Here is a 26,956-nt window from a genome sequence, read left to right on the forward strand (position 1 = left end):
AAAAAGAAAAGAAAGAAAAGAAAAGGACGCACTGTACGACGATAAAAATTCCCAAACTCTCACAGGCTCCGCCCCGCGGAGCCACTTCCGCCCAAGATCTAGCCCCAGACCTTCCGGGAGGGGAGTCCTCTGCGCAGGCGCCGTGGGACCGCGGAGCTTTCTGGGAAAAGATGGATGCTCACGATCTGTTTCGGCGGCTCGGCGCGGGGGCCAAATTCGACGTGAGACGCTTCTCGGCGGACGCTGCCCGATTCAAGGTACTGTGTGCAAGGCGTCAGAAGCCCGAGTAACTGAGAAGGGGCAGGTGCCGGAGAAGGAACCGGCTGCTGGGGGAGCCGGCACTCGGAGACCCCATGGCCTGGCTGTGGGGCATTTTCCCTCCCTTGGCGTTCTGCTTACTGTAGCCTTCTGAGTGAACTCTTTTTCCCATCCTTTTGTAGACTTTGTTGGGTCTAGCAAGGAAACGTTTCCTCCCGGCCTCCTTTCTGAGTTTATTCAAAGCACAGTTAGAATCCTACTTTCAGAAGTTATCTTTGCTCCGAAACTGATGGAAAAGAATTTGAAAAACAGAAACAGCCCCAAACGGAGAGAACAGATGATTTCACTGTAGTCTCTCCAGGTTTGTCTTGGCATGCGTATGCCTTTAGTGGGCATGGTTTTTTTTTTCTTCCCGCAACTCCATGGCGTGTTAAGTAACCAATGAGAAGAGCGATTTATAATTGGGAGATCTTACCTAGGGAAGTAGTGAATGATAAATCGGGAGTAGTTAGGGCCCAATTGTGGAAAATCTTGAGATTTCTTGGTATTGGGACTAGGGACATTTGAGTGTGTGTGCAACACGTGTGTTTCTTCTTTCTCTGTCTGACGGCATAGCGTAGTTGTTAAGAGTTTGAACTCTGGAACCAGATTATTCAGGTAAAATCCTGGGTCTGCCAGTTACTAGTTTTGAGACCTTGGTCAAGTTATTTAACCTCTTAATGCCTCGATTTTCTCATCTGTAATATTGCTATTTACCTCGTTAGGATTGTTGAAGGAAGAAGGAATTTAATATATCTAAACATGCTTAGACATCTGCCTGACAGCATGTGTTACGCTTATAAGTGTTAGTTGCTATTATGATTATTATTATTACTTTTACACGGTCAGAAAAGGTATCATCTTGGATTCCATTTGCCCACACACACACTTGTCAGCTCAAACAAATATTTGGTGAAAGATAAAAAAGATGGGGAGTCATTGTACCCACACCCTTACTGCCAGCACTGCTGGGGTGAAAACAGTGCCAGTCTGTCTATAGATTTCATTTGAATTTTTCTGGGTTTTAGATAGGAAAAAGGAAATATGACTTTGATTCTTCGGAGGTGCTACAGGGACTGGACTTTTTTGGAAACAAGAAGTCTGTCCCAGGTGAGTGTGAAGCCTCAAGAACTCATCAGGAACTACAAGATGAAGAGAAAAATGAAGAGAGCCTAACTGAAAGGAAGAGGGAGCAGAACAAGAAAAAGAGGAAGAAGATGACTTCAGGTTAGTGCTTGATGTATGCTTTTTTTCTTTTTTTTTTTTTCAATTACAGAAATTATGCAAGCTTATGATTACACCTCAGACAGTATACAGCTATTTGTCAGTTGATGGCATTCAGGTTGTTTCCAGGTGTTTGTGATTACAGATATTGCTACAATAAGGTACCTGTACATATATCTTTTTGTACAGGTGCTGTATTTCTGTAATTAGCATCCTAAATGTGAATTCACTAGGTGAAAGGGCATGCACATTTCTTTCTTTGAACAGAAGCAAAATGACTTCCCACAGCCATGTCAATGCTGGATACTGTTGGTCTTAACATTTTAGCCAATCTCATGAGTGAAACTTTTTTAATTTGTATTTTCTTTTTTTTTAATTTATTAAATTTATTTATTTTTGGCTGCATTGAATCTTTGTTGCTGAGCGCAGGCTTTCTCTAGTTGCGGCGAGCAGGGGCTACTCTTCGTTGCGGTGTGTAAGCTTCTCATTGGGTAGCTTCTCTTGTTGCGGAGCACGGGCTCTAGGCTCGCCGGCTTCAGTAGTTGTGGCTCGCAGGCTCAGTAGCTGTGGTGCATGGGCTTAGTTGCTCCACAGCATTTGGGATCTTCCCAGACCAAGGCTCAAACCCGTGTCCCCTGCATTGGCAGGCGGATTCTTAACCACTGCGCCACCTTGTATTTTCTTGGTAACGGGCAAGGTTGAACATCTTTTCATAGGCTTCATTGGCTATTTACATTTCAAGTTTTGTGACTTGTTTGTTTTTACACCTTGCCTGTTTTTCACAAGGTTTTTTTCTGTACTCAACAATAGGAGTATTTACCTTTTTTCTTTGTCTATTACATCTATTAAGTTTCCTAGCCATTTTACCTTTTTAATAAACTAAATACTTACATATGGTTTAAAAAAGTTATACAATGGTGAAAAGTAAATTTTCTTCCCACTGTTTTGTCTCTAGTCCCCTATTTCTCCAGAGGCAACCACTGTTAATCAATTTCTTAGGTATTTTCCTAGAGATATTCTATTCACATGTATTTAATACCTCGCTTAAAAAACGTGAATGATATAGTGTACTCTGTATGCTGTTCTGTTCTGAACCTTCCCTACCCCTACTCCTTTTATAAAAAACAATATATCTAGGAGGTTGTTTGGAATGAGTAGGAATTGCATTACTTTGTTCATTTTAACATAGCATAGTGTCCCATTGTACATTCCATACGTGATTTAACAAGTTCCTGTGTGATGGACGTTTAGTTTGTTTCCTCACTTTTACTGTTACAGTGTTGCAATAAATGTTTTACTTTGTGTGTATGTGTGGGTATATCTGTCTGATAAATTCTTAGAAGTGGAATTTCGTAGTTAACAAGTCATGTTACTTTCCTGGCTACAAGGAAGTTTAATAAAGCCTTCCACCGAGATGAATTGAAAAAAGACCTGACACCAGCTTAGGTTGCCCTGTTTTCCTGGGCAACCAGAAACACACAGATATGTCCTATAACCATTTAGCAACAAGTGTGGACAGACATATATATAGTTTTAATTGGAAAATTCAAGATCCTGTGGATGAATAATGATTCAGGTCTATTAATGCCAACTGTCTCATAAAAGGGAACAAAATTTTATTTTTTTAAAAAGTCTTTCCAAAAACAGAAGTCATTCCAGTTGGTGATGCCCACCAGCAATGTATGAGAGTTTCCTTTTTACATTAATTTGCCGCCTCATGTACTGTTGCACCTTTTTACTGTTAATATTGTTAATCTGTCTCTTATTAATTTGTTAGGCCGTATATATATTTAGGAAATTAGCTCTATTCTAGCATACTATGTATACAGATATGTTTTCTAGTTTGTCCCTTGTCACTTATCGTATTTATTTATTTATTTATTTATTGCCATTTTATGTGTTAAATTTATCTTTTCCTTTATGGTTTTTTGGTTTTGTTTTTGCATTCTAAGTATTAAGCTTATTTTTAAAAAATTCTCCCATGTTTTCTTATTTGTAGTTTCATTTTGTTATATTGAAATCTTTGACCCTCTGGGATTTTATTTGGTATAAGGAATGAATGAGGAACTAATTAATTTTTTTCCAGATGTCTAGCTAATTGTCCTAATACATTGTTATTACATCTTCTCCCCGATGTATTTAAATACAACTTTTATTGTAACTTACTTCCCATATATATTTGGGTCTTTCGACTCTATTCTATTTCATTGATTTCTAATTCTGTATTCCTACACCAGTACCAGCTTGTGTTAATTAATGTGGCCTTACTTTATAAATTCCAGTAGAGTGGTATGGCATACTCTTTTTATTGATTGGGCAACTGGATATTTTCTCCCTAAAGTGATGTATAGAGTCAGTGCAAACCCAGTTAAAACTCTAGTAGGCTTTTTTGGTAGAAATTGAAAAGGATTTTTAAAAAAATAAACATGCAGTTACCATGTGACCCACCTATTCCACTCCTAGAATTTACCCAAGAGAAAGGAAGACGTGTGTCCTCACAAAGACTTGTACACAGGTGTTCAGAGTGGCTTTATATGTAACAGCCAAAAACTGGAAATGACCCAAATGTCCTTCAGCAAGCAGAGGATAGACAAATTGTGTATCCATACAATGGAATACTACTTGTAAATAAAAAGTTAAAATTATGGATACATGCTCTAACATGGATGAATCTCAAAATAACTACCCTGAGTGAAAGAAACCAGACTAAATTTATTAAATACTATATGATTCCATTTATATAAAATTCCAGGAAAAAAAAAAGCTAATTAATCAACAGTGACGGAAAACAGGGGACTTCCCTGGTGGTCCAGTGGTTAAGGCTCTGCTCTTCCACTGCAGGGAGCACGGGTTCAATCCCTGGTCAGGGAACTAAGATCCCATGCGCTGTGTGGCACAGCCAAAAAAGAAAGAAAGAAAGAAAGAATACAGGTTGTTACCTAGGGATGGACTGATGCATTGTAAGGGGCCACAAGGAAATTTTGGGAAGTGATGAAAATAGTCTTAAATGTGGCGATGGTTTAACAGGTGTATACATAATGTCAAAATGCCTCAAATTGTATACTTTAAATATATGCAGTTTATTATGTTGGTTGTACATCGGTGAAGTTGAAGAAATTTAAAAGAAATTCCAGAAGCAGTCTTTGCTCATTACTCTTCTTAGAATTTTTTAGGTGTTCGTACGTGTTTATTTTCCCATGTAAACTTTAAAGTCAGCTACTTCAGTTACCAAAACAATCCTATCATTACTTTTCATTGAGCTAGTGTTATTTATAGATTTAGTGAGAATTGCTCTCTTTAGAATATTGAGTAGTCCTTAAGTATTGTGTTGCGTTTATTGCTGTTATAAGTGAAATCTTTTCTTGCATCATATTTATTTTCTGGCTGGTTGGATATAGAAAAGCTGGCTGCCTCATTGACATCTCTTATTGTTTAAATAGTTTTTGAATTAATCCCTTATTGTTTTCAAGTGTACATTTAGGTACATATTACAAAGCTGAAATAACTAAAAAGAAAAATAAGGAAAGGGAGTGAGCTTCAGAGCTCTGATTTTACCAACACACAACTTGCTTCTCCTTTCCCAATTTTTAAAAAAAAATTTATTTATTTATTTTTATTTTTGGCCCCCTTGGGTCTTTGTTGCTGCGCGCGGGCTTTTCTCTAGTTGCGGCGAGCAGGGGCTACTCTTCGTTGCTGTTCACGGGCTTCTCATTGGGTGGCTTCTCTTGTTGCAGAGCACAGGCTCTAGGCGCATGGGCTTCAGGAGTTGTGGCACTCAGGCTCAGTAGTTGTGCCTCGCAGGCTCTACAGCACAGGCTCAGTAGTTGTGGTGCACGGGTTTAGTTGCTCCGCGGCATGTGGGATCTTTCCGGACCAGGGCTCGAACCTGTGTCCCCTGCACTGGCAGGCGGATTCTTAACCACTGCACCACCAGGGAAGCCCCTCTCCTTTCCCAATTTTTATACCTCCTATTACTTTCTTTCATCTAGTTGCAACCACTAGTACTTTTTCTTTTGTTTAGCGTGAAGGTAAAGTATGGCCTGTTTGTGCCACCTAAGAATGTTGCACTTAAAATCTTTTAATTTTTTAAAAATATATTTTAGAAATTTCTTCTCAAGAAGTTTCTACTATACAGTGGATATCATCTGTGGAAGCAAAGATTGAAGATAAAAAAGTTAAAAGAGAAAATAAACTAACTTCAGGAAAGTTGGAGCAGCTCAGAAAAGAAAAGGTTAGAAAAATGTCTTCATCCAATTGTTTTTCTGGCCTGATGACTTTTTCACTATCCTTGGGTTATTCTGTTGGTAAAAGCGAATATGGTTTTGTTTAGAAGATTACTTACATTAGATTAGATTTTACTTTAATGGAAACTTAAAGTAGTATTTGTGCTGTGGCTGAAATTTTTAAAGTTTAAAATTCTTGAAAATATCTTGAAATTTTGAAACGTAGGTCAAACTTGATGATGTGTTTAGAATTAAATTTTTAAAATTTCTTATTCCCTCTTGATAAACATGAAATTGGCCCCCTTTCTCCTTTATGTTAAACTCACACTGGTTTAGAAGGATTTCCTCTGACGGGGATTTGAGAGTTAGAATTCTTAAGAAACCTATTTTATGGCTTGGGACTAGGAGGAGTAGAATCCAGAAGAAACAACAAATATGCCGTTGTCACGTTTGCTGCGCTCCTGCCGTATTGCAGATGGAGAGTATTGTTCAGCTCAGTTAGTAATCCCGAACCTAGAATTTGGCTGTCTGGATCAGAAAATGGGAAAACAAAAAAAATCAACCTCACTTGATTCTGCTTTGGGCACTCCTAAGTAGAGTTTCGGGTAGATCATTCAAAGGCATTGGCACTTGTCTGCCAAGTGCCATATGAAGACAATAGATTGATTCGGTGCCTGCCTTCTAGAAGTTTATATAAGATTGTGACTGTGATAACACATTAATATGAATAACACATTGTTCATGGCACTGACACAGTAATATGAGGAAGGTGGGGATAGACAGGTTTCATTGTTACGAAGGTCTTCCTTCTATGAAAGGGCACGAATTCTACCTAATACCTATATCTTGTAGGGATTGGAATTTAACCAGAAAGTTTCATATGTTACTAAGGCTTATTATCCCAGAAACCGTTACTGTTGCTTTACACCATCTGACAATGTATTTGACCACATTCATGGCGACTCCTTTATTTCACTTTTCAGATAAACTTCTTCCGGAATAAACATAAAATTCATGTCCAAGGAACTGATCTTCCTGACCCAATTGCTACATTTCAGCAACTTGACCAGGAATTTAAAATCAATTCTCGACTGCTTCAGAACATTCTAGATGCAGGCTTCCAGATACCTACGCCAATCCAAATGCAAGCCATTCCAGTTATGCTGCATGTGAGTATGAAGGCCTATAAGTGAGTATGCGTGCATGTGTGTGTGTGTGTGTGTGTTCATTCTCTTTCCTCTGTCTTTGAAATCTTCCTTTCTGCCTTATCTCCCCTTGTTGAAATCCTACCCTGGATTTCAAGGTCCGTCTCTAATACCTGTGCCTCCGTAAGATTTGTCTTGACCACTACTGCTAGATGTGATCTTTTTCCTTTGCCAACACTGTTTCCCCTGCCACCCAGTTCTCCGTGTGTTTTCTTTTTCTTGCAACATTTGTCTTACACTTTACACTACTATGTATTTGCACTAATTATATTCATCTTTTCCACTTAACTAAGAGTGTTAATCTTCTGAGGATAGGGACTATGTTCTGTTTTTTCATCCATGATTTAGTTTGTAATATTCAAGAACTATTTCAGAAATACAGAATTCTTGCACATAACCTGACTTTGTTTTTATCCCAGTACTTTTTATTATTGAAGTCTATTTAAGTACCCCCAAAATGCATAGATTTTAAGTGCACAGTTCAGTGAGTTTCAACAGTGCATACCCTATGTAACCATCAACTCAGTGAAGATGTGTAACATTTCTGTCACTCCAGACAGTTCTCTCATACCCCTTCCATTCAGTCCTCACCTGACCCCTGCCCAGAGGTAAGCACTTTTCTGGTTTCTATTGCCATGTTTTAGTTTTGCCTCTTATGGAATCATATAAGTGGAATCATTCATTATTTACTCTTTTTGGTTTCTTTCACTCTAATACAGTTTTTGAGATTCCTCCATGTTGCATATATCAGTAGTTTGTTACTGAGTGGTATTCTGTTGTATGAATATACCATAATTTGTTTATGTGTTGTTGCTAGAAGCATGAGTTAACTTAGTCTTTTGGAAATTAAGTTTTTCTGAGGTTTCTTTTTGTAGTGGTGAGAGCTGACTTTTTTCCCCAACATAACCAAGATGGCTTCAGTTCTAGTAGCCAAAGAGTATGAGTTCCCTCTCTCCTCATCCATACTAATCCTTTTCATTTTCTTTGGGAACTGAAATAAGAATATATTTGAATGATGTTGTTGACTGACATTATAGTAAACTTGCTTTTAGTTTTCATTTAAGGTGGTTTCTGTAATGACCTTAGCTTAAAGCTTTAAAAATCACAGTGACCAAAAAAAAAAAAAAAATCACAGTGACTTTTTGAAGATTGTCACCTATAAATGACTCTGTCACTCAGGTTTTCACCACTTTTTATTTCTAACTTTTAGCTATTCTGTTATTTATTAAAACCTTCCTTAAGGATGGAGCAATGCAGATATCAGGTCAAAAAGTTGGTTTTGTAATTTTGCTTTGATAAAGAGGTTTAGGGGAAAGAAAAATTGAAATAATGGAAATAGGGTTGTGAATCATCTCTGGGTTTTAGTTATCTCCTTTCTTTACCCAGTTCAAATGGACTTTAGTAATAATGCTCAGAAACTCTATTGGGGCGGTTGTAGCAGGGGTGGGTAGAAAAGCAAATATGGGAGAAGTTAGAAGAGTGATGGGAATGTGAGTGTTTGGATTTATTATGTATAGTTTTGTTATTTTTATGGCTGGTAGCATTATTTGGGCTCTAAAAAATTTATGTGCTCTTCCTTGTACTTAATATACTCTGTTTTTAGGGTCGAGAACTTCTGGCTTCTGCTCCTACTGGATCTGGAAAGACTTTGGCTTTTAGCATTCCTATTTTAATGCAGCTGAAACAACCCACAAACAAAGGCTTCAGAGCCCTGATTATATCACCAACACGAGAACTTGCCAGCCAGGTATGACTGGTAGTTTCTGAAGGGGTTGTGTTTGTGTTTGTCAGTCATCTTCCTTATTTGAGGGTAATAGGTCCAAAAGAGTAAGGCCCGTGTCTTTCTCATGGTCACGTATTCTGTTCAAAGCACACTTCTCTGTATCTTACTGCATGTGGGCAAGTCTTTTAAGTCTTTTCAGCTTTATAAAATATGTTGTTCTCAACATTTATACTTTGGTATATGCTCTAAGATCCTTGAAGTTGGAAGGCTACTATAATATATAGTTCCCCTCTAAAACTTTTTTTCCTCACCTAGAAAAATGAAACCTCATCTCAGTTTTTGAGAAAGTAAAACTATACAATGATCCACTCCACCCTCCCAATGTGCTTAATATAAAATACATGCCAAGTATGAAATAGCTTTGTAACAGCACTGTATTCTACAAACAATATGTAACAGAATGGAAGAGTTTTGGTTTTATCTCTTGGAACTAGTTTACTAGACCGGAAGAAACTACTGAATCTTACTTAGTATTGATGTTCCAAAATGCTGAGGTTCCAGGTTAATCTACAGATTACTGTGGGCTTAATTTCAGGTATTCATGGGTTGATACTAGATTTATTTTGTTAATAATGAAAAAGAGACTATACATCTTATCCAGGTATTTTAGCAGCTAATGTTTTTATCATTTTCTGTTTTAGATTCACCGAGAGTTAGTAAAAATATCTGAGGGGACAGGATTCAGGATACACATGATCCACAAAGCAGCAGTTGCAGCCAAGAAATTTGGACCTCAATCATCTAAGAAGTTTGGTAAGGGGTTCATGCTTGAGACGTAAGGGATTTAGAATTACAAGTATCCTAATTGCTACCTAGAAGTTCTTAAAGTGTAGTTAGTTTGATTTTTAGAGAAGCTGAAAGAGATCTCCTCCTTACCCCCACCCAGTGGTTACATAAATATATACCAGGGGTTCCCAACCAGAGGTGATCCTGCCCTTCACCCCCCACCTCACCCTCTACCCCAGGGATACTTGGCAATACCTGGAGACATTTGAAGTCGTCACAACTGGGGAGAGGTGCTACTAGTATAGGGAGGGAAGCCAGGGATGCTGTTAAACATCCTACAACGCACAGGTCAGCCCCGTACAACAAGGAGTTGTCTGAACCAAAATGCCAGTAGTGCTGAGGTTGAGAATCCCTGCATATTCTGTTGATTGTTAATCTGCCATGGACATGTTCTGCAGATAAGATTGATTTACATCCCTACCCTTAGATCAGCCAGAGAATCTGTTTTACTTGTCTTTTGTCTTGAGCTTCTGAGTAAAGTTGCATTTAAGGAAAGTATTTTCCTGAAAAACAAACAAATGTTTGATAAGCAAACTGGTGGATTGTAGTATTCTTGCCTCTTAGAAGCTGAGGAGGCAGATCACATAACAGGAGAGTAAGGATATGGGAGTTTGTGCTAGGATGGATTAAAAAAAACATGTATATTAGCTTATTGTGTTGTTGATGTAGCGCATATAACCACTTCTCCCCACCTGAGGTTATTGACGGAAATTCACGAGACTTAATTAATTCAAGAGGGATGAATGTGATTTTTGCAATTTGTACCATTTATTTTTCCTTATAGATATTCTTGTGACTACTCCAAATCGACTAATCTATTTATTAAAGCAAGATCCTCCAGGAATAGACTTAACAAGGTACATTACTTTAATAATGTCTTTTATGTGTGTTTTTCATTAAATTGATTATATTTTGTCCTCAATTACTTGTATTATTGCTCTTTGGAGCTTGCTATGTTGATGCTGAGAAAAATGGTTTTCATTAAACTCAGAGAAGAGTAACTATCCTGGTCTGGAAGAAAGTTAACAGATTCCAATAAGCAGTTAGTACAGAATTCCCCTAGAAATCTTCGCATCTTTCAGCAATGGCGATGGCATTCATAAGGTTTGTCTGAGCTTCTGTCATTGCCAATGGAGCCTCATATCCTTGGGGCTAATGGAATAGGTACATTAACTTATATTTATCTCGTTTTTACCTTTTTCTTGCTTATTTTTCTTATACCTTTTTCTGGTATGATATGTAGATCTGAGAAGCATCATTGTGGTTTGACTTCTTCATGTGCTGCCACAGGTAGTGAAGCATCTTGGATCTTTCAGTTCAGTACCCACAAGCTTTTTTTGTTATTTCTTAGCGTTGAATGGCTGGTAGTAGATGAATCAGATAAACTGTTTGAAGATGGCAAAACCGGGTTCAGAGGCCAGCTGGCTTCCATTTTCTTGGCCTGCACATCCCACAAGGTCAAAAGAGCCATGTTCAGTGCAACTTTTGCCTATGATGTCGAGCAGTGGTGCAGACTCAACTTGGATAATGTCATTTCTGTTTCCATTGGAGCAAGGTAATTGTTCTCCCACATTATCCCACTCATTTTTTTTAAAAAACACGTCACTATTTTAGACTAAAAGAGATAGGTTGTGTGGCCTAAGATTGATAAAAAGAGTTTGACTGAAAGAAATATATTCTTTAAAGTCAAGACTGATTAAGCGTTTTCTATTTTAGAATAATCCAAAGGGGGATTCTCATATTGTCATATTAATATTCCTATCCTCACGCGTTTAGTTGGTTTTTCCAATCCACAAAGTATGACATGAGCTCTGTGGCCACCCAAAGGATTTAATCTCGTTGATGGCTTAACAAAGTAGGGCCACAGAGAAGGAAGCTGATGTTACTGAGCCACTTGATTTATAATTGCTTTCTAAAATTATTTGGGGGAGCATTTATGCTAAATGGTAGATAAAGGTCTTATGAAATTATGATATTGCCACTTGATACACTATAATGCAGTGCATGAAATGGTCAGAGTGAAGATTGCAGCTATATGAAAAAGTGCTTGTAGTACCATGTTAAGTAAAAAAGAAGCCAAATGAAACAGTAAAGAATATCCTGTCTACTTTCAACATAAAACTCCTGTGTATAAAAAGAAAAATAGAACAGATTAACCATAAACATAATTATAAAGGCAGAAAACAGAATGGAAAAAGTATTTATACATGGTATAGAGTGTTAATAAAGCCTAAAGATACCTCACCCCAACTGTTTGTCAATAAATAAACCTTTGCTAACCATTAAGAAAAAAATTTAAGCATATGTAACAACCCCCTTTAAAATGTTCTCATTTGACCCGATAATTTTACTTTTAGAAAAATTTTGTAAGTAACTAGACACATGAAAATTTATGACTAGAACACAACAAAATGTCAAAGTTTATTCTAAAATGGTAGAATTGTGGGTAATTTATCTTATTGTTTATGTCTTTATTTTTTAAAATTTTCTTGAGATAACATTTTTATAATCATAACAAAACATTCAAAGACCTAAATAGACATTTCTCCAAAGACATCCAGATGGCCAATAGGCACATGAAAAGATGCTCAACGTCACTAATTATGAGAGAAATGCAAATCAAAAGTACAATGAGGTATCACCTCACACCAGTCAGAATGGCCATCATCAGAAAGTCTACAAAGAATAAATGCTAGAGAAACTGACATAACATTGTAAATCAACTATACTCCAATAAAAATTAAAAAAAGAATAGAGAATAAATGCTGGAGAGGGTGTGGAGAAAGGGAACCCTCTTACATTGTGGTGCAGCCACTATGGAAAATAGTATGGAGGTTCCTTAAAAAACTAAAAATAGAGTTACCATATGATCCAGCAATCTCAACTCCTGGGCATATATCCTGAGAAAACTATAATTCGAAAAGATACATGCACCCCAGTGTTCATAGCAGCACTATTTACAATAGCCAAGACATGGAAGCAACCTAAATGTCCATTGAGAGATGATGGGTAAAGAAGATGTGATGTACACACACACACTCAAACACACACACACAGAGGAATATTATTCAGTCATAAAAAAGAATGAAGTAATGCCATGCAGCAACATGGATGGGCCCAGAGATTATCATACTAAGTGAAGTAAGTCAGACAGACAAATATCATATGATATCGCTTATATGTGGAATCTAAAAAATGATACAGATGAACTTACTTACAATGCAGAAACAGACTTACAGACATAGAAAACAAAGTTACAATTACCAAAGGGGAAAGGCAGAGGTGGGGATAAATTAAGAGTTTGGGATTAGCAGATACAAACTACTGTGTATAAAATAGATAAACAACAAGGTCCTACTGTATAGCACATGGAACTATATTCAGTATCCTGTAATAAACTATAATGGAAAAGAATCTGAAAAATAATATATATATACACACACACACATATATATACACACATAACAATCACTTTGCCATACATCTGAAACTAATATAACATTGTAAATCAACTATACTTGGATTTAAAAATTTAAAAAAAGAACGAATAAAACATTTAAAAATAACAACTTTGTCTTTAAGTTAAAATATAAATAATTCGGTACTTACATTGACAGTGGAAAAGGTCATTCTGTTGGAGTTGTGTGTAAATTTTTTCATTTATTTAGAATTCAAGGGGGGAAAACAAAAATTGGCTCTTGCAAACTACAAGGGATGTTTTCTTCTTAGGAATTCTGCAGTAGAGACCGTAGAACAAGAGCTTCTCTTCGTTGGGTCTGAGACTGGAAAACTTCTGGCCATGAGAGAACTTGTTAAAAAGGTATATTTGGAGTACATTCTTGAGTTTTGTTAATGTTCACCAAGCCTTGTATTACTAGGTGTAATATTACTAGCAATTACTTGTATTACTAGCCTTGGAAGACGGATTTATTATGAGCACTTAACTTCCTGGCAGACCCTTGATTGGGGCTCTGCTGGGTCTCCCGCCTCCTGCTGGCAGTTTTGGGGGTCTCTCTTCCAGCTTCTCCCTGCCCACACTCTAACTCCCATCCAGAACTGGCTGCAGGGCCCCCAGCTCTCCTCCCTGTCCCCAGGTAGGGTGGTTAGTGCTGTGGCCTGGATCCCTGAGCTGTGTGCTATTGAGGGGGTCCTGCTGCAGGATTCCTGGGTGGGCCCCCCTCCGTGCCCTGGCTGTTTCCATATATAAGCTGAAATAAAAGGTTTTAGAAACTTTAAAAAAAAAAAAAAAAAGGGAGGTTGAGTGCTATTCTTGTGTCATACTTAGTAATCCAGTGGTAAATCGGTAAGAAGCACATTGGAGTAACTCTTGTCTTGAAGGGGAGAGGCTCTCCTCTCAGAATATATTAAGATTTCTGTTGCCAGCTTGGGGTAGGCCAGGGAAAGACCTACCTGCTGCCCTGAATGCCTCCTTTTTCCACACCAGCACACTGTGGGTCTGTTCCAGACCACCACAGTAAAGCCAATGTCACAATAAAGTGAGTTACAGGAATTTTCTGGTTTCCCAGTGTATAGAAAATTTGTGTGTACACTATATTGTAGTCTATTAAGTGTGCAATAGCATTATGTCTAAAAAACAATGTACATACCTTAACTTAAAAATACTTTATTGCTGAAAATGCTAACCATCACCTGAGCCCTCACTGAGTCATAGCAGTAACATTAAAGATCACTCACTGATCATAGATCACAACAGCAAATATAATAATAATGAAGAAGTTTGAAATATTGCGAGAATTACCAAAATGTGATACAGAGACGTGAAGTGAGCAAATGCTGTTGGAAAAATATGGTGCCGATAGACTTGCTTGAACATGGAGTCGCCACAAACCTTCAATTCGTAAGAAACACAATATCTGCAAAGTGCAGTTAAACAAAGTATGCCTGTATATATCTGCCCCTGAATGTCCCCCCATCACTCTGCTGGTTTCTTAGAGACCTGGGGCATTAATGAATAGGACATTAGAGGGGTTTTTTGTTTTATTGATGAGTTAATAGAAATATAGTACTTAAAATAGTGCTTGGCACATAATAACTGCTATTATGTGCATGTTTTACTAATGTTCTTAAGGATGTCACTTGGCAGTAGGAAATTTAGGTTTCCACAGATACTCAAATGGAATTAGACACCAGAGATTTTTAGCCATGTATAAACTTCAGGAGTTCTGTGAGCCTTCTGAAATTATAGGTAACATTTTGTGTGAATGTGTGGTTGCCTGTTAGAAAGCTCCATAGCTTTCTTTCATTAGATTCTGAAAGGGTGTGTGGACCAAAATAATAAGGTTAAGCCCTAATGCTGACAGTCAAAAATATAGAAAGCTGGTTTGAGAGAGAGGTGGGGTTTGATGATATTAATGTAAAAAATAAAAATCATTTGCTTAGGGCTGCTGGTTGATAACTGAGATGGAACTTGATAAGATAAAGATTATATTGAGAGAACTGAGAACCAAGGACTAAGCTTTGGGGAATACCCACAGTTAGGATAAATAACAGATTAAAATGACAGTTATTGGGGCTTCCCTGGTGGTGCAGTGGTTGAGAATCCACCTGCCAATGCAGGGGACACGGGTTCGATCCCTGGTCCAGGAAGATTCCACGTGCCGTGGAGCAACTAATCCCGTGCACCACAACTACTGAGCCTGAGCTCTAGAGCCCGCGAGCCACAACTGCTGAAGCCCATGCACCTGGAGCCCGTGCTCTGCAACAGGAGAAGCCACCACAATGAGAAGACCGTGCACCACAATGAAGAGTAGCCCCCGCTCACCACAACTAGAGAAAACCTGCAGGCAACAACAAAGACCCAATGCAGCCAAAAATAAATAAATTTATTTATTTTTAAATGACAGCTATTACATTTTAAGAAGAAACAAAAATGTTCTGAAGCACAGAAGCAGTCAGATGATTATTTCAAAGAGTGGGCATCCATTGCTGTAGAAAGATGAAGGGGAATTAATTAGACAAGATTATTGGAATTAGATGGAGAGCCTGTACTCCACAACAAGAGAAAGAACCCATTGTAGAGAATGGATGGTGAGGAAGACAGAGGCAGACTTGGACCTCTGGTCTAAGAAATTTGTCAGTTTCTAAATTAAAATGAACTAAAATATGAAATACTGCAGTTATATTCTTGATTATGGATTATGTATGCTTTCTTTTAGGGTTTCAATCCACCTGTTCTTGTTTTTGTTCAGTCCATTGAAAGGGCTAAAGAACTTTTTCATGAGCTCATATATGAAGGTATTAATGTGGATGTTATTCATGCAGACAGAACTCAGCAACAGGTAAAGTCATGCATACTTTCAAAGCAATAAAGAACAACTAAATTATTTTTAATTGGCATTAAATTTATGAAGTACTTGTTTTCCATTCCTAGAGTGGTACTAAAACATTTAATATATGTTCTGTTAACCAGAGAGATAACACAGTCCATAGCTTCAGAGCAGGAAAAATCTGGGTTCTTATTTGTACAGCCTTGCTAGCCAGAGGGATCGATTTTAAAGGTGTGAACTTGGTCATCAACTATGACTTTCCAACCAGCTCAGTGGAATATATCCACAGGATAGGTGAGTCGTGTGCCCCACCCCTCTACTCACCTCTCTTAGCACCACTGCCAGTCCCTTGAGCGTGCTCAAGTGTTTAGTGCTGTGAAAATCCAGTGACGTGCATATGTGATTCTTGAAGTTCCCATTCCGCCCAAAAGTAGGGTTTGTTTTTAATGGTCTGATTTCTCTTAGGTCGAACTGGAAGAGCTGGGCATAAAGGAAGAGCTGTTACGTTTTTCACTGAAGATGATAAACCATTATTAAGAAGGTAAATTAGAAAAAACTTAGCATTAAGTTGGCAAAATTGCTTCATTATTCTCATACACAGTTAACGGATAATTACAAAATGGCTGTGTCCCAAATTCTGTTATGGTATTAGTCAAACAAACTTCAGCCATGAAAAAAAGAAAAATGATCAAAGGGCCTCATTTTTGCCCTTCCATTGTTAGATGTTGGAAGTATTCACAATGGAATATTCATTAAGTTTCAGACTCACGGGCTTCCTTGGTGACACAGTGGTTAAGAATCCGCCTGCCAATGCAGGGGACATGGGTTCGAGCCCTGGTCCAGGAAGATCCTACATGCCATGGAGCAACTAAGCCCGTGGGCCACATCTACTGAGCCTGCGCTCTAGAGCCTGCGAGCCACAACTACTGAGCCCATGTGCCAGAACTACTGAAGCCTGCGCACCTACAGCCTGTACTCCACAACAAGAGAAGCCACCTTAATGAGAGGCCTGTGCACAACGAAGAGTAGCCCCCACTCGTTGCAACTAAAAAGGGCCCGCGCACAGCAACAAAGACCCAATGCAGGCAAAGATTAATTAATTTAAAAAAGAAAAAAGTTTCAGACTCACAAAATTCTCCCAATAGCCTTCACTTGATATTACTCAAAATGTAATATTAAGGTTTTTGGATTAATTAATAGTTTAAACTTAACCCCTGAGTCTCTTATAGCCCTGTCAAAATGATCTCTTATCATGAGTGTATTCTTCCCATCACTCTTAGGGGCAGCTAGAGTTTTATGTTTAGTCCCAGGATCACCTGTCATAGAAGAAAAACTGTTTTAGTAACGCACTCTCATATTCAGTTGTAGCCCCTTGAAGCCTGGGTAACCTGTGATAGATACACTTTTAGAATCTTATCTTAATTTAGCCCATCGTCATAGATTTTAATATAGAAGCTGAGTTTCCTACATTTGGGCTGCTTACAGGAATTTTAGGCTGATGATAATTGGCAATAGTTCATATTTCTAACAAATGAAGTTGAGTTGTGGATGTAGGCGGTTTGTACTTTATTCTGTTTATCAGTTTTGGCGAAGATTTTGCTTCGTGCCCTCTGAGCCTTGCCTCTGTCAGCCTTGATTTTGCTGTGATCAGACTTTCACATGTGGTATGTAGGGGAGTACATCGCAACAGCCTAGATTCACCTGAGTTCTCAGCAACTCCAAGCATGTACACCTGATGACCCCCATATCAGTGCAACTGTGTACCTCAGTTTTCCATCTGGGAGATGGGGATAATGGTAGTATTTACTACAAAGGGTTGTAAGGATTGAATAAGTTACTACAGTAAGTCCCCTCCATACAAACAAGTTCCGTTCCGAGAGCGCGTTCGTTAAGTCCAGTTTGTTCATAAGTCCAACAAAGTTAGCCTAGGTACCCAACCAACACAACTGGCTATATAGTACGTACTGTAATAGGTTTATAATAGTTTTCACACAAATAATACATAAAAAACAAACCCAAAAATAAAACATTTTTAATCTTACAGTACAGTACCTTGAAAAGTACAGTAGTCCAGTACAACAGCTGGCGCTTCTTAGCAGTACCAGCTACCTCACCGCTGCTTTTACGCTTGCCTCCGGACACCCTGGGCTTGAAACAAAGATACTGTGCTACCGCGCTCTATACAGTCCTGTACAGTAAAGTACACAAAAGCACAACCACTTGTAGAGGATGCACGCACATGACAGTGTACGCCAGATGTGAACTCATTTACATGATTGGGCGTGCGAACGCATGTTTACATCTTTGAAAGTTCAAGACTTGAAGGTTCATGTGTAGGGGACTTACTGTATACATGAGAAGCTTGAGACCATGTCAAGCTTTATCATTTAATAAATTTAAGTGTGACTGACTTCACTCAGGGTCTCATCCAATACTGGGCTTAGTAGCTTTTTAGGGCTTGTTAAATATTGAGTAGAAACAGCTGCTATCTAAAATTTTCATCAAGACATTGATTTCAGTCCAGCAGACCATTCTCTTAGTAATCCAGTATGACTGCATCTGGTAATAATTGGTAATAATTTATCAAAACACTTTACTGGATTACTTTTTTGTTTGTGTAGTTTTAAGGGTTTATGTACATAAACATCAGTTTGACAAGATACAAATTTACGTTTATGGGTACCTTTTTCAGTGTTGCCAATGTTATCCAGCAGGCCGGATGTCCTGTCCCAGAATACATAAAAGGTTTCCAAAAACTACTAAGGTACAATCTTGAATTTACCTGGAGCTTCTCTCTCTCTCTTTACATATATATTCTTTTTTTTTTTTACAACTTTATTGGAGTATAATTGCTTCACAATGGTGTGTTAGTTTCTGCTTTATAACAAAGTGAATCAGTTATACATATATATTCTTGATTTTACACTCTTATACATTATAGTTCTAATAATACTACTATTTTTAGAACATTTTAAGATTAAAAATTTTCCTTTTAAATATTTGTGAATACTGTCTGTTCTTTCCCTGCCAGTTTTTCATCCTTGAAATTTTAAGTATTCAGATTTTTAAAGTATTATTCAACGTGAGTGAAATATGCTAAGATTTTGTTCTAATTCATAAAACTGGTAAAAAGCAGTTAATTGGGGCTTCCCTGGTGGCGCAGTGGTTGAGAGTCCGCCTGCCGATGCAGGGGACACGGGTTCGTGCCCCGGTCCGGGAAGATCCCACATGCCGCGGAGCGGCTGGGCCCGTGAGCCATGGCTGCTGAGCCTGCGCGTCCGGAGCCTGTGCTTCGCAACGGGAGAGACCACAACAATGAGAGGCCCACGTACCGCAAAAAAAAAAAAAAAAAAAAAAAAAAAGCAGTTAATTGGCCAAAATCAAACTCTGGTGTTTGTTAGCACAAGATATAAGAGTGACACATGACATATTTTAATCATAATCAGTGCCTTTTAAAAAATTGGTTGAATTTATCGTCCCTTTGGGTTACCTCTCTAGATGCTGTTAGGTAACCTAGTATATTAAAGTGGATACAGTGGTGTCACTGTAAACCTGTAAGTGGATGAAGGAAACGAATTTTGCGAACCAAAGAACCAAAACTAGTTTTAGCTCTTTTAAATTAAGTTGCACTTAATTCAGTTCTTTCTTTGTACCTTTCAGTAAACAAAAGAAAAAGATGATTAAGAAGCCTTTGGAAAGGGAGAGCATTAGTACAACTCCAAAATATTTCTTAGAAAAAGCTAAGGATAAGCGGTAAGTATATGGTGAAAGTTACTGTTTGATTCTGGCATATTCTTATAACGTAAGCATTATTTATCCTTAGGATAGATTTTTAGAAGTAGAATTTGATAGGTCTACAGTCCATTATAGAATGTAATAAAAGTAATATATCTTAGGTTGCCTGTGATTTAGAAACTTGGATACTTCAATCTTGGAATTTTTCTTTATCTGTATATTAATGATCTGTTTTTCTCCATCTTTGAAGATATGATTTCAATTCACTATGAATTAGAATTGCACTGTCCACCATCTCCACACAGCCTGTATCTGGGCACACCACTGAGGCCAGTACTTAGGACTGCTGACCCACACTGATGGAGTCTTCCTTCAGGCTCCATATTCTGGGCAGGATTTCAGTAGGATCTTGGGCTTATGCTGAAGTACATTGTAACACCTCTGAACAGTATGACTTGGGTAAATTTGTAGTCATTTAGCTGAGTTTTTGAGGATTTTAAAGCATAGATTTTTTTTTTTTTTTTTAGCATACACACAGGACTACCTTTTTTGCCTGTTACTGCCAGGAAACTACATGATTTCATAGGGGTGGGCTAAAATATTCTGCACAGTACTATTCTTTCCACTATTTAAGGAAAAATGACACTCTTCAAATTCTTTCAGTACCAATTAATATATAACGTATATAAAATGTAGGCATTTACCAAGTACTTACTGTCCACCTTCAGTCTTACTACATATATAATATGTAGTAAGGTGTATGAATGGATGTAAAATGAGACCCCTTTCCTGAAGTTAGGGAAAGGAGATTACATGAAAAAACTTAGATAATAATTTTTAAATAAAACAGAAGTTTAGAGAAGGGAAAAAATCATTATGGATTGGTGTAGTTACAGAAAGTTTCAAGGAAGTAGAATTATGTTCAAGGATAGGTAAAATTGAGGCATGTAGAAGGAACAAGGTGAACCCAGGCAAGAAAACCTGCACTTTCCTTCTGAATGAAAGAGTCTGCCTGACATTTTGTATTGATTGTGAGAAATAATGTTCAGCCCCAGTACAGAGACTGTACAGAGTGTCCCAAAGGGTTTGGTGGTTTTAAGCTTTAATAACTTGGGAAGAATAAATGTTACAACCTTACAAAACTACATCCTTTGAAAGATTATTTTAATTTAACTTGTACTTATTCAGTTTTGTGCGTTCTTGATACATTTTTATTTTCATTCTTTGTGGCAACAGTTCCTGGGTGACCAGTGGATTGGTAGAGAAGGTTGCCCTGCTTGGTCACCTGATCTGTCTCATTAGACGTTTTCTTGTGGTGGGCTGCTGCAGAGTTGTTGCGTACACATCAGAACCTCATTCTTTGAGTGATCTTAAAGCAGGGATTGGAAATGCAGTCCTTTCAGGCACTGAGCTGCAGCTGATAAAAGTTTTTACAAAGGTCGAAAATTGACTAGAGCATAAGATCATGGCTGTGTTGAACTGTAAGAATAAAATCAATATTTTAAATAATGACACTTTAATTGCAGATTTTTGTAAGTTTGTCGCTTTTATGATCTGAGGTTATTACAACTTAAAGCTGCGCTAAGACTTTGAGGACACCTGGTATAAACCTTGTCACTAGCCCCCTGCTTAAGATGCTTTGGTTCTCTCTCTATTTTCTTCACATTTAAAGGCCATACTTCTTAACATAGCATACAAACAAGACCTGATCTGAGTCTAGTTTACCTTTCCACTGTAGATGTTGCTTTAATGATCCTACCCAACCTGTGGCCTCAGGTCTATGCTGATAAATCTTAAGTCCATATGTTCAAGCCCAGCTTTCCAACTGAGCTATAAACCTGAAGCCTGTTGGCTAGTGGGTGTCACTTCAGGTGCTGCAAACTCAAACTGGTGTAGTAGGGCGTAGGGGAGATTGGATTTGGAGCCAGAATAACTGGCTCTAATAACACCTTTTCCTGTGTGATTTTAGACAAGTCACTTCACCTCTCTAAGCCTCTTTCCCCCTATATGTAATGGAAATAGTTATATAAATAATACCAACTCTGCCACTCAGAGTTGGTGGAGGATTAAACGAACTGATACACATCTAAGAACTTTGCATTACTATACTGTCATACGTGAATATTGATTATTTTCTCAAAACTCTTTTTCCTTTTCCTGTGTTAACAGTTAGTTGATGGCATTCACCATTCACCAAACTCTAAAATCAGACTGTCATGTCTAAAATTTTTACCAGTGTCATGTCTAATATTTATTACCAGTGTGTGATGATCAGCAAGTTACTTAACCACTCTACCTCATTTCCCACATCTGTAAAATGAGGATAATAATAGAATCTTCTTCGTAACTTAGGGAGACTATCTGAGTTGATACATATAAATGACTTATAAACAGTATCTGGCATTTAATCAATGTGAACTCTTCTTATTAATTCAGGATCAGAATCTGTCTTTTATACCATATTGTAGTGTAGTTGACTGTGGTGTTTCTGTCTCACTTAGGTGGATGTGGTTTTCTCAAGGACAAAGACACATCTTTGTGTTCCTAGTGCCTCGTATACTTGATTATACAGGAGGTTTCAGTAAATGTTTATTAAACTGGTAGAGTTTTGGAAAGTACACATATCTAAAATTTCTAATTCAACTTTCATTGTCACAGGAAAAAGGTCACTGGTCAGAACAGCAAGAAGAAAGTAACTCCTGAGGACAAAAGTTAAAAACAGGCTTCTAAAAAGACTGTATCACAAATGTGATTTTATGATTCCAGCATGAATGTTGTTTTCATGGAATACATTGTCTTATAATCACCTGTACCAAACATATGAAATCAACTACAAGAACATGGGACTAGTGAAAAATGATCCTAAACTGTCAGTGCATCATGTCAAGTTTCAATTCATAGGTGATTTTTTAAATGATTATATAATGGAAAAAACATTCATTGACATTCATGTGGTTTGAATCCAGAGCGATGCTTCTTACAGAAGAACAAAAGTTTATGCTAAAAATAACAACACCCAAATGTGGTGAACTGGATTTTTCCCTTCAGGTGTGAAGGAGGGTGTCATGTATGCTGTGGAGAGGCATTTGGAACCACATTGTGAAGTAAAGTCTTGAGGTTGAATGCCCCTTCCCACCCACTTTTTTTTGGGGGGGGGGATGGATAAGAAGCAGCACGGGCTGTCTCCCAAGAATAAACCTACTGCTCTCTTTATTTTATTTTAATTTGTTGATGGCCTTTTGTGATATGAGCCACAAAAAGATGCCTTTCATATGGCTGGTTGTTCAAGTTCACTAGGATTTTAAATTCTTTGATCTATATATAAATATCTTTTACCTCATCCCTATCGTAGCTCAGACCTTACCTTCATAATGTTGCAGCTATAAGATTATGGTCAGCTTCTCCCTTTCTTACTTCATTTTCCATCATTTAACCATGTTCTTTCCTGTCTCTTTCCATTTGAGATGACTTTGCTCGAAAAGTGATAAACATTTTATCCTGATAAGGAAGAATGTTCCTGTTACTTGATCCACCTCTGGCTCCGTTCGCTTACAGCTTATCTTTCCTAAGGCTTTATGGCCCTTCATCCAGATAGTATGCAGGTCTCTGCCGAAGGTAAAGGATTATGATTGTACAGTGATAGAGACTATTCACTCTTAGCAGATTTTCCTCAGTTGCTAGTTTTGTACAGTGGAGTAAAAAACCGACTTCATACATGTAAGGTACTTGGAATGGTGCCTGACATGAATGTTAGTTATCAGTACTGTAATACTATAGTATAGATAACCTTTTCTCAGCAACATTTGAATGAAACATTTATTTCCTGTATTCTCAGCCTTTTATTCTAGAGTCAGGATGGGTAGCCTGCAACTTAAATATTTTAGATGAGACAAAAATCGTTCATCTTTAGAATTTATGTAAATGGAGACCTATTGCTACAAGGTGCAAGAAATACTTACAAGCCTGTGATTTTTTTGTTCTTGCAAACAGAGCCTTGACTCAAAATATATTCTGGAAGTAGGTGGACTGGTGCCACCCATTTGCCAGTTGTTTTAAGTTCGTTAATTTCTCAGAGGTTCAGTTTGTTTGTGAAATTGAGGGTAATACCGACTATGTCTCACGATTAGAAGTACCTAGCACTGTGCCTGACACATCATAACTTCACAAAATATATTCCTTAACCACGCATTATATATTTGGTTAGGAATACAAGTCTTGGTAACACAGTCCCTGCCCTTACAGTGTAGTGGGCATAAAGTAAAGGAACAAATAGCGCGGTAGATGCCGTGTTAGACATAAGGCCGCAATGCTGAATCATCACAGGACAGCATCTAACCTGGACTGGAAATATCGTGGAACGCTGACATCCTGAGTCATGTGGTCTATGATCTTTGAAATACTCCCTTCATTTGACTTTATTTCTTCTTTTATTTTTTTTTTAGTATTTTCTCCTGTGCGATCACCCATCCTTAAAAGTGGCTACATAAGCCTGTATCATCTTGATTTGTCGATGGATTAACACTGAATTTAGTTATAGATCAGTTTATGTCGATTGGAACATCTGCTACACAGTTCCATCTAAAGAAGGGGAGGAATGAAGTTAGTGGACAATTATGGGGGAAAAAAGCATAATTAAATAGCTGGCTCTAGCTGAAATGAGCAAGGACTTTGAAGTCAAACTTGTATTTTGATCCTGGTCCTGCTGTTTTGCAGCTGTTTGATCTGGGTAAATTACTACTTCTTTTAACCTTGATTTTCTTATCTGAAATGCCAATACTAGCTCTTAGGGACACTGAGGATTTGAAAAAATACAGTAAAGTTCCTGACCAGTGATTGTGCCCAATAAACGATAACTTATTACAAATTGTTTCCCAGTAAAAGCCCTGAGGCAAGAGTAAAAGATAAAGCTAATTATAATCCGTTACTTGCTAGTAAGCAAACTCCACTTGAGGGCTTGAAAAACTTTACATTCAACTTTTACATTTACCTACAGTAGTTTGATTAGGGGGAAAAAAAATCACAGTAAAAATATGCCCAGGTAGGGTCGGAGCAATGAACTTTTCCAAGCACCACCGTTTTGGCCCTGATTGTAAGTATAGGGAAAATGGGGATTACCAGGTGGCTAAACACCTTCGGCTTTTAGGGTGGGTACCAAAAGGAAGCTGCCGAGTTCCTGGGAAAAAGTAGAGCTCATCACTAATCGGCGCTGTGATGCTATCAAAGGGGCATTCAAGATCAATCTATTCTTTGTGTAAAGAGTAACAATAAAAGAACACCCGTGTACCCACCATCCAGGTTAAAAAACAGGACTCAGTGTACCCTTTCCACTAAGCAAGACGATGGTTTTTCCAACGTAAGAACGATGACGCATTGCCGCTCGGCGGCCAGCTGGGTCCTCCACAGAGCCTTGCCTGAAAATGAACCTGGAGCCGGCACCGGACCACCCCACCGACCCCTGAAGCAGAATTTCACCTGGCGGGCCCTCAGCTGTGGCCGGGTCACGTGATGAGGAAGCGCAACTCCTCCCCCGGACGCGAAGGGTCACGTGGGCGCGCGGCCCCGCCCCGTTGCCTAGGCCGCGGCGAGGTGGGGTCGTGCTTTTGCCCCGGAAGTGGCTGTCGGAGCTGACAGCTGCTGGGAAGGTGGCGGCGGCGGCGGGCCCGGAGCAAGATGGCGCTGCGGCCGGGAACGGGAGCTGGCGGCGGCGGGGCCGCGGGAGCTGGCGCGGGAGCTGCCGGGCGAGGCAGGTGGGTGTGAAGACCTGGGCCGGGACGCGCCTCGCAGACGCAGAGCAGACCCGGCACCGGCGACGGGTGGTCGGCGGTTATGGCGGTTTTCGCCCACGCCGACCCCTTTTCCCTCGGAACTGGGCTGGGGGTCGTCCTCCGGGAACCTAGGCCGAAGGGGCGGATGGAGCCCGGGCGCCCGACTCTTGTCCTGCAGGCTCGGGGGCACTGGCTGCTGGGGCTGAGCGGGGAGGAGAGGGGGAGGAGGTGAGTGTCCCATCAGTGCGGCTGCCACCCGGCTGGGTGGATAAAGGAGGAACCCCGACGCCTCGCTTCTGGCCCGGCTGGATCTGAAGCGACCAGAGACTTCCTTTTCCCAGGGCTTGACCAGGGCCTCTGAAAAATCTGTTCACAGAGCTGCACAAGTGTTTCCAAGGGGTGTGTGTGTGTGTGTGTGTACTTTTTTTCAGTGTTGTGTCCTTTTTATTTTTTCCTTAACACACCAGAAACAGCAGGAAATCTGATAGACCTTTGAATTAGTATATAGAGCTCTTGTAGAGGTAGTTTTAACACCTGTCTTCTTACTAAAAAACAATTCACTGTTAAACAGCACGTACGCGGTTATCAAAACAAAGCTTCCAGACTTTTACTTAGCCCTTAAACAAATTTGCTCTCTGTCAATTCCAGCTATTAATCGCCAGTGGCTCTCATATCGATAACAATAAAAGAGATGAACATTTGCAACCCGACAAGTTCATCATTTGAGGAAATATTTGATTCTGGGGAGTTTTCATCCCACTTCTGTAATAACCTAGTCTGTCTTTGTTTTGCTAGTCAACCCGAGGTTCATACACATTTGGAGATAAATTTAGCTTTTTATCTTCAGCATCCTAAATTATTTTTGGAAAACAAAGTGTTAGGTTGTTTTTTTTTATGCAGTGTTTTATTTTGGAGTCATGAACACCACAGTGTGAAGCCTTTAAAATCATTACGTTCTGCAGGTGCTTTATATATGCCAGGAAAAGAGAGCAGTCACTGTTCACCTGTGTGCAGCCGCATTTTTCACTTTCTCTTTTTCACATCTTTCTCTCTAGATTTAAAACTGTTTTCTTTCTCTTTTGTTTTCTGATTTCCACTGTTTCATTAGAGTTTTTCATGAATACTTGATATAAGTCAGTTTCTGGCTAGAGAAGACAAATATGTAATAATCTCTCTTTTCTGAATGGGACAACAGTTTCTAAAATGTTCTTGAGTGGCATTAATTTGATCAAGCGTATGATGAGTCATGGCACCAAGTTCTGGGGAAATATAAACTTAAAAGAATTTGGCATTCTAGGCACGGGTTTTGGGGGGTTTTGTTGTTGTTTTGGTTTGGGTTTTTTTTGTTTTTTTCAGGTGGAGAGGAGTTTGGGTGTAGAAAGTTTGAGTGGATAATTCCCTTAGTTTGTAGTAGTTTAACATCATTGGTCCATGAACACAATTTTTTTTCTAAATATGGCCTGAATTGATAGAAATTAGAATGATTGACTTTAAAATTTCTTTCCTATTTAAAATTTAGTGGTAACATTACATTCTTAAGCTCTAGAGGATATATGGGAGAGCAAATCAGCCTTATCTTGTAAAATGTGTGATAAATATTATATTGGAGATTTTCTGAGGCTGAGAAGCTGTATGCTTAATAAAGAAAGAA

At 38.7% G+C, this 26,956-nt stretch overlaps 2 protein-coding genes across 15 annotated transcripts in view; both read left to right on the forward strand.

Annotated features, from left to right (window-relative positions):
- The first annotated feature begins 4 nt into the window (after window positions 1-4).
- On the forward strand, window positions 5-22,758 carry DDX52 (DExD-box helicase 52). Of its 2 annotated transcripts, none has more exons than XM_082603547.1 (15): window positions 5-257; window positions 1,326-1,524; window positions 5,625-5,752; window positions 6,728-6,913; window positions 8,553-8,696; window positions 9,374-9,485; window positions 10,303-10,375; window positions 10,870-11,073; window positions 13,248-13,338; window positions 15,695-15,817; window positions 15,949-16,099; window positions 16,271-16,346; window positions 18,498-18,569; window positions 19,466-19,558; window positions 20,777-21,011. In XM_082603547.1, exons 1-15 carry the CDS (start codon window positions 171-173, stop codon window positions 20,988-20,990), a joined length of 1,953 nt encoding a protein of 650 aa, XP_082459673.1. In that variant the 5' UTR covers window positions 5-170; the 3' UTR covers window positions 20,991-21,011. The 2 variants fall into 2 exon arrangements, with proteins under 2 accessions (XP_082459673.1, XP_082459672.1); XM_082603546.1 differs by lacking the exon at window positions 20,777-21,011 and adding an exon at window positions 22,199-22,758 and having other exon boundaries at window positions 45-257.
- A 2,396-nt stretch (window positions 22,759-25,154) lies between these two features.
- SYNRG (synergin gamma) overlaps window positions 25,155-26,956 on the forward strand; it is a 91,156-nt gene continuing 89,354 nt past the window's right edge. For all 13 annotated transcript variants that reach the window (XR_014291996.1, XR_014291997.1, XR_014291998.1 and 10 more), the window contains exon 1: window positions 25,155-25,287. Coding sequence is in view for 2 of the 13 variants with exons in the window: in XM_082605409.1 (XP_082461535.1) it covers window positions 25,211-25,287 (77 nt within the window). In the remaining 11 variants the exon portion in view is untranslated. The remainder of the gene's footprint in view (window positions 25,288-26,956) is intronic.

This window comes from Mesoplodon mirus (assembly GCF_964341445.2).
Source record: "Mesoplodon mirus genome assembly, chromosome: 18".
In the NCBI taxonomy this organism is placed as follows: Eukaryota; Metazoa; Chordata; class Mammalia; order Artiodactyla; family Ziphiidae; genus Mesoplodon; species Mesoplodon mirus.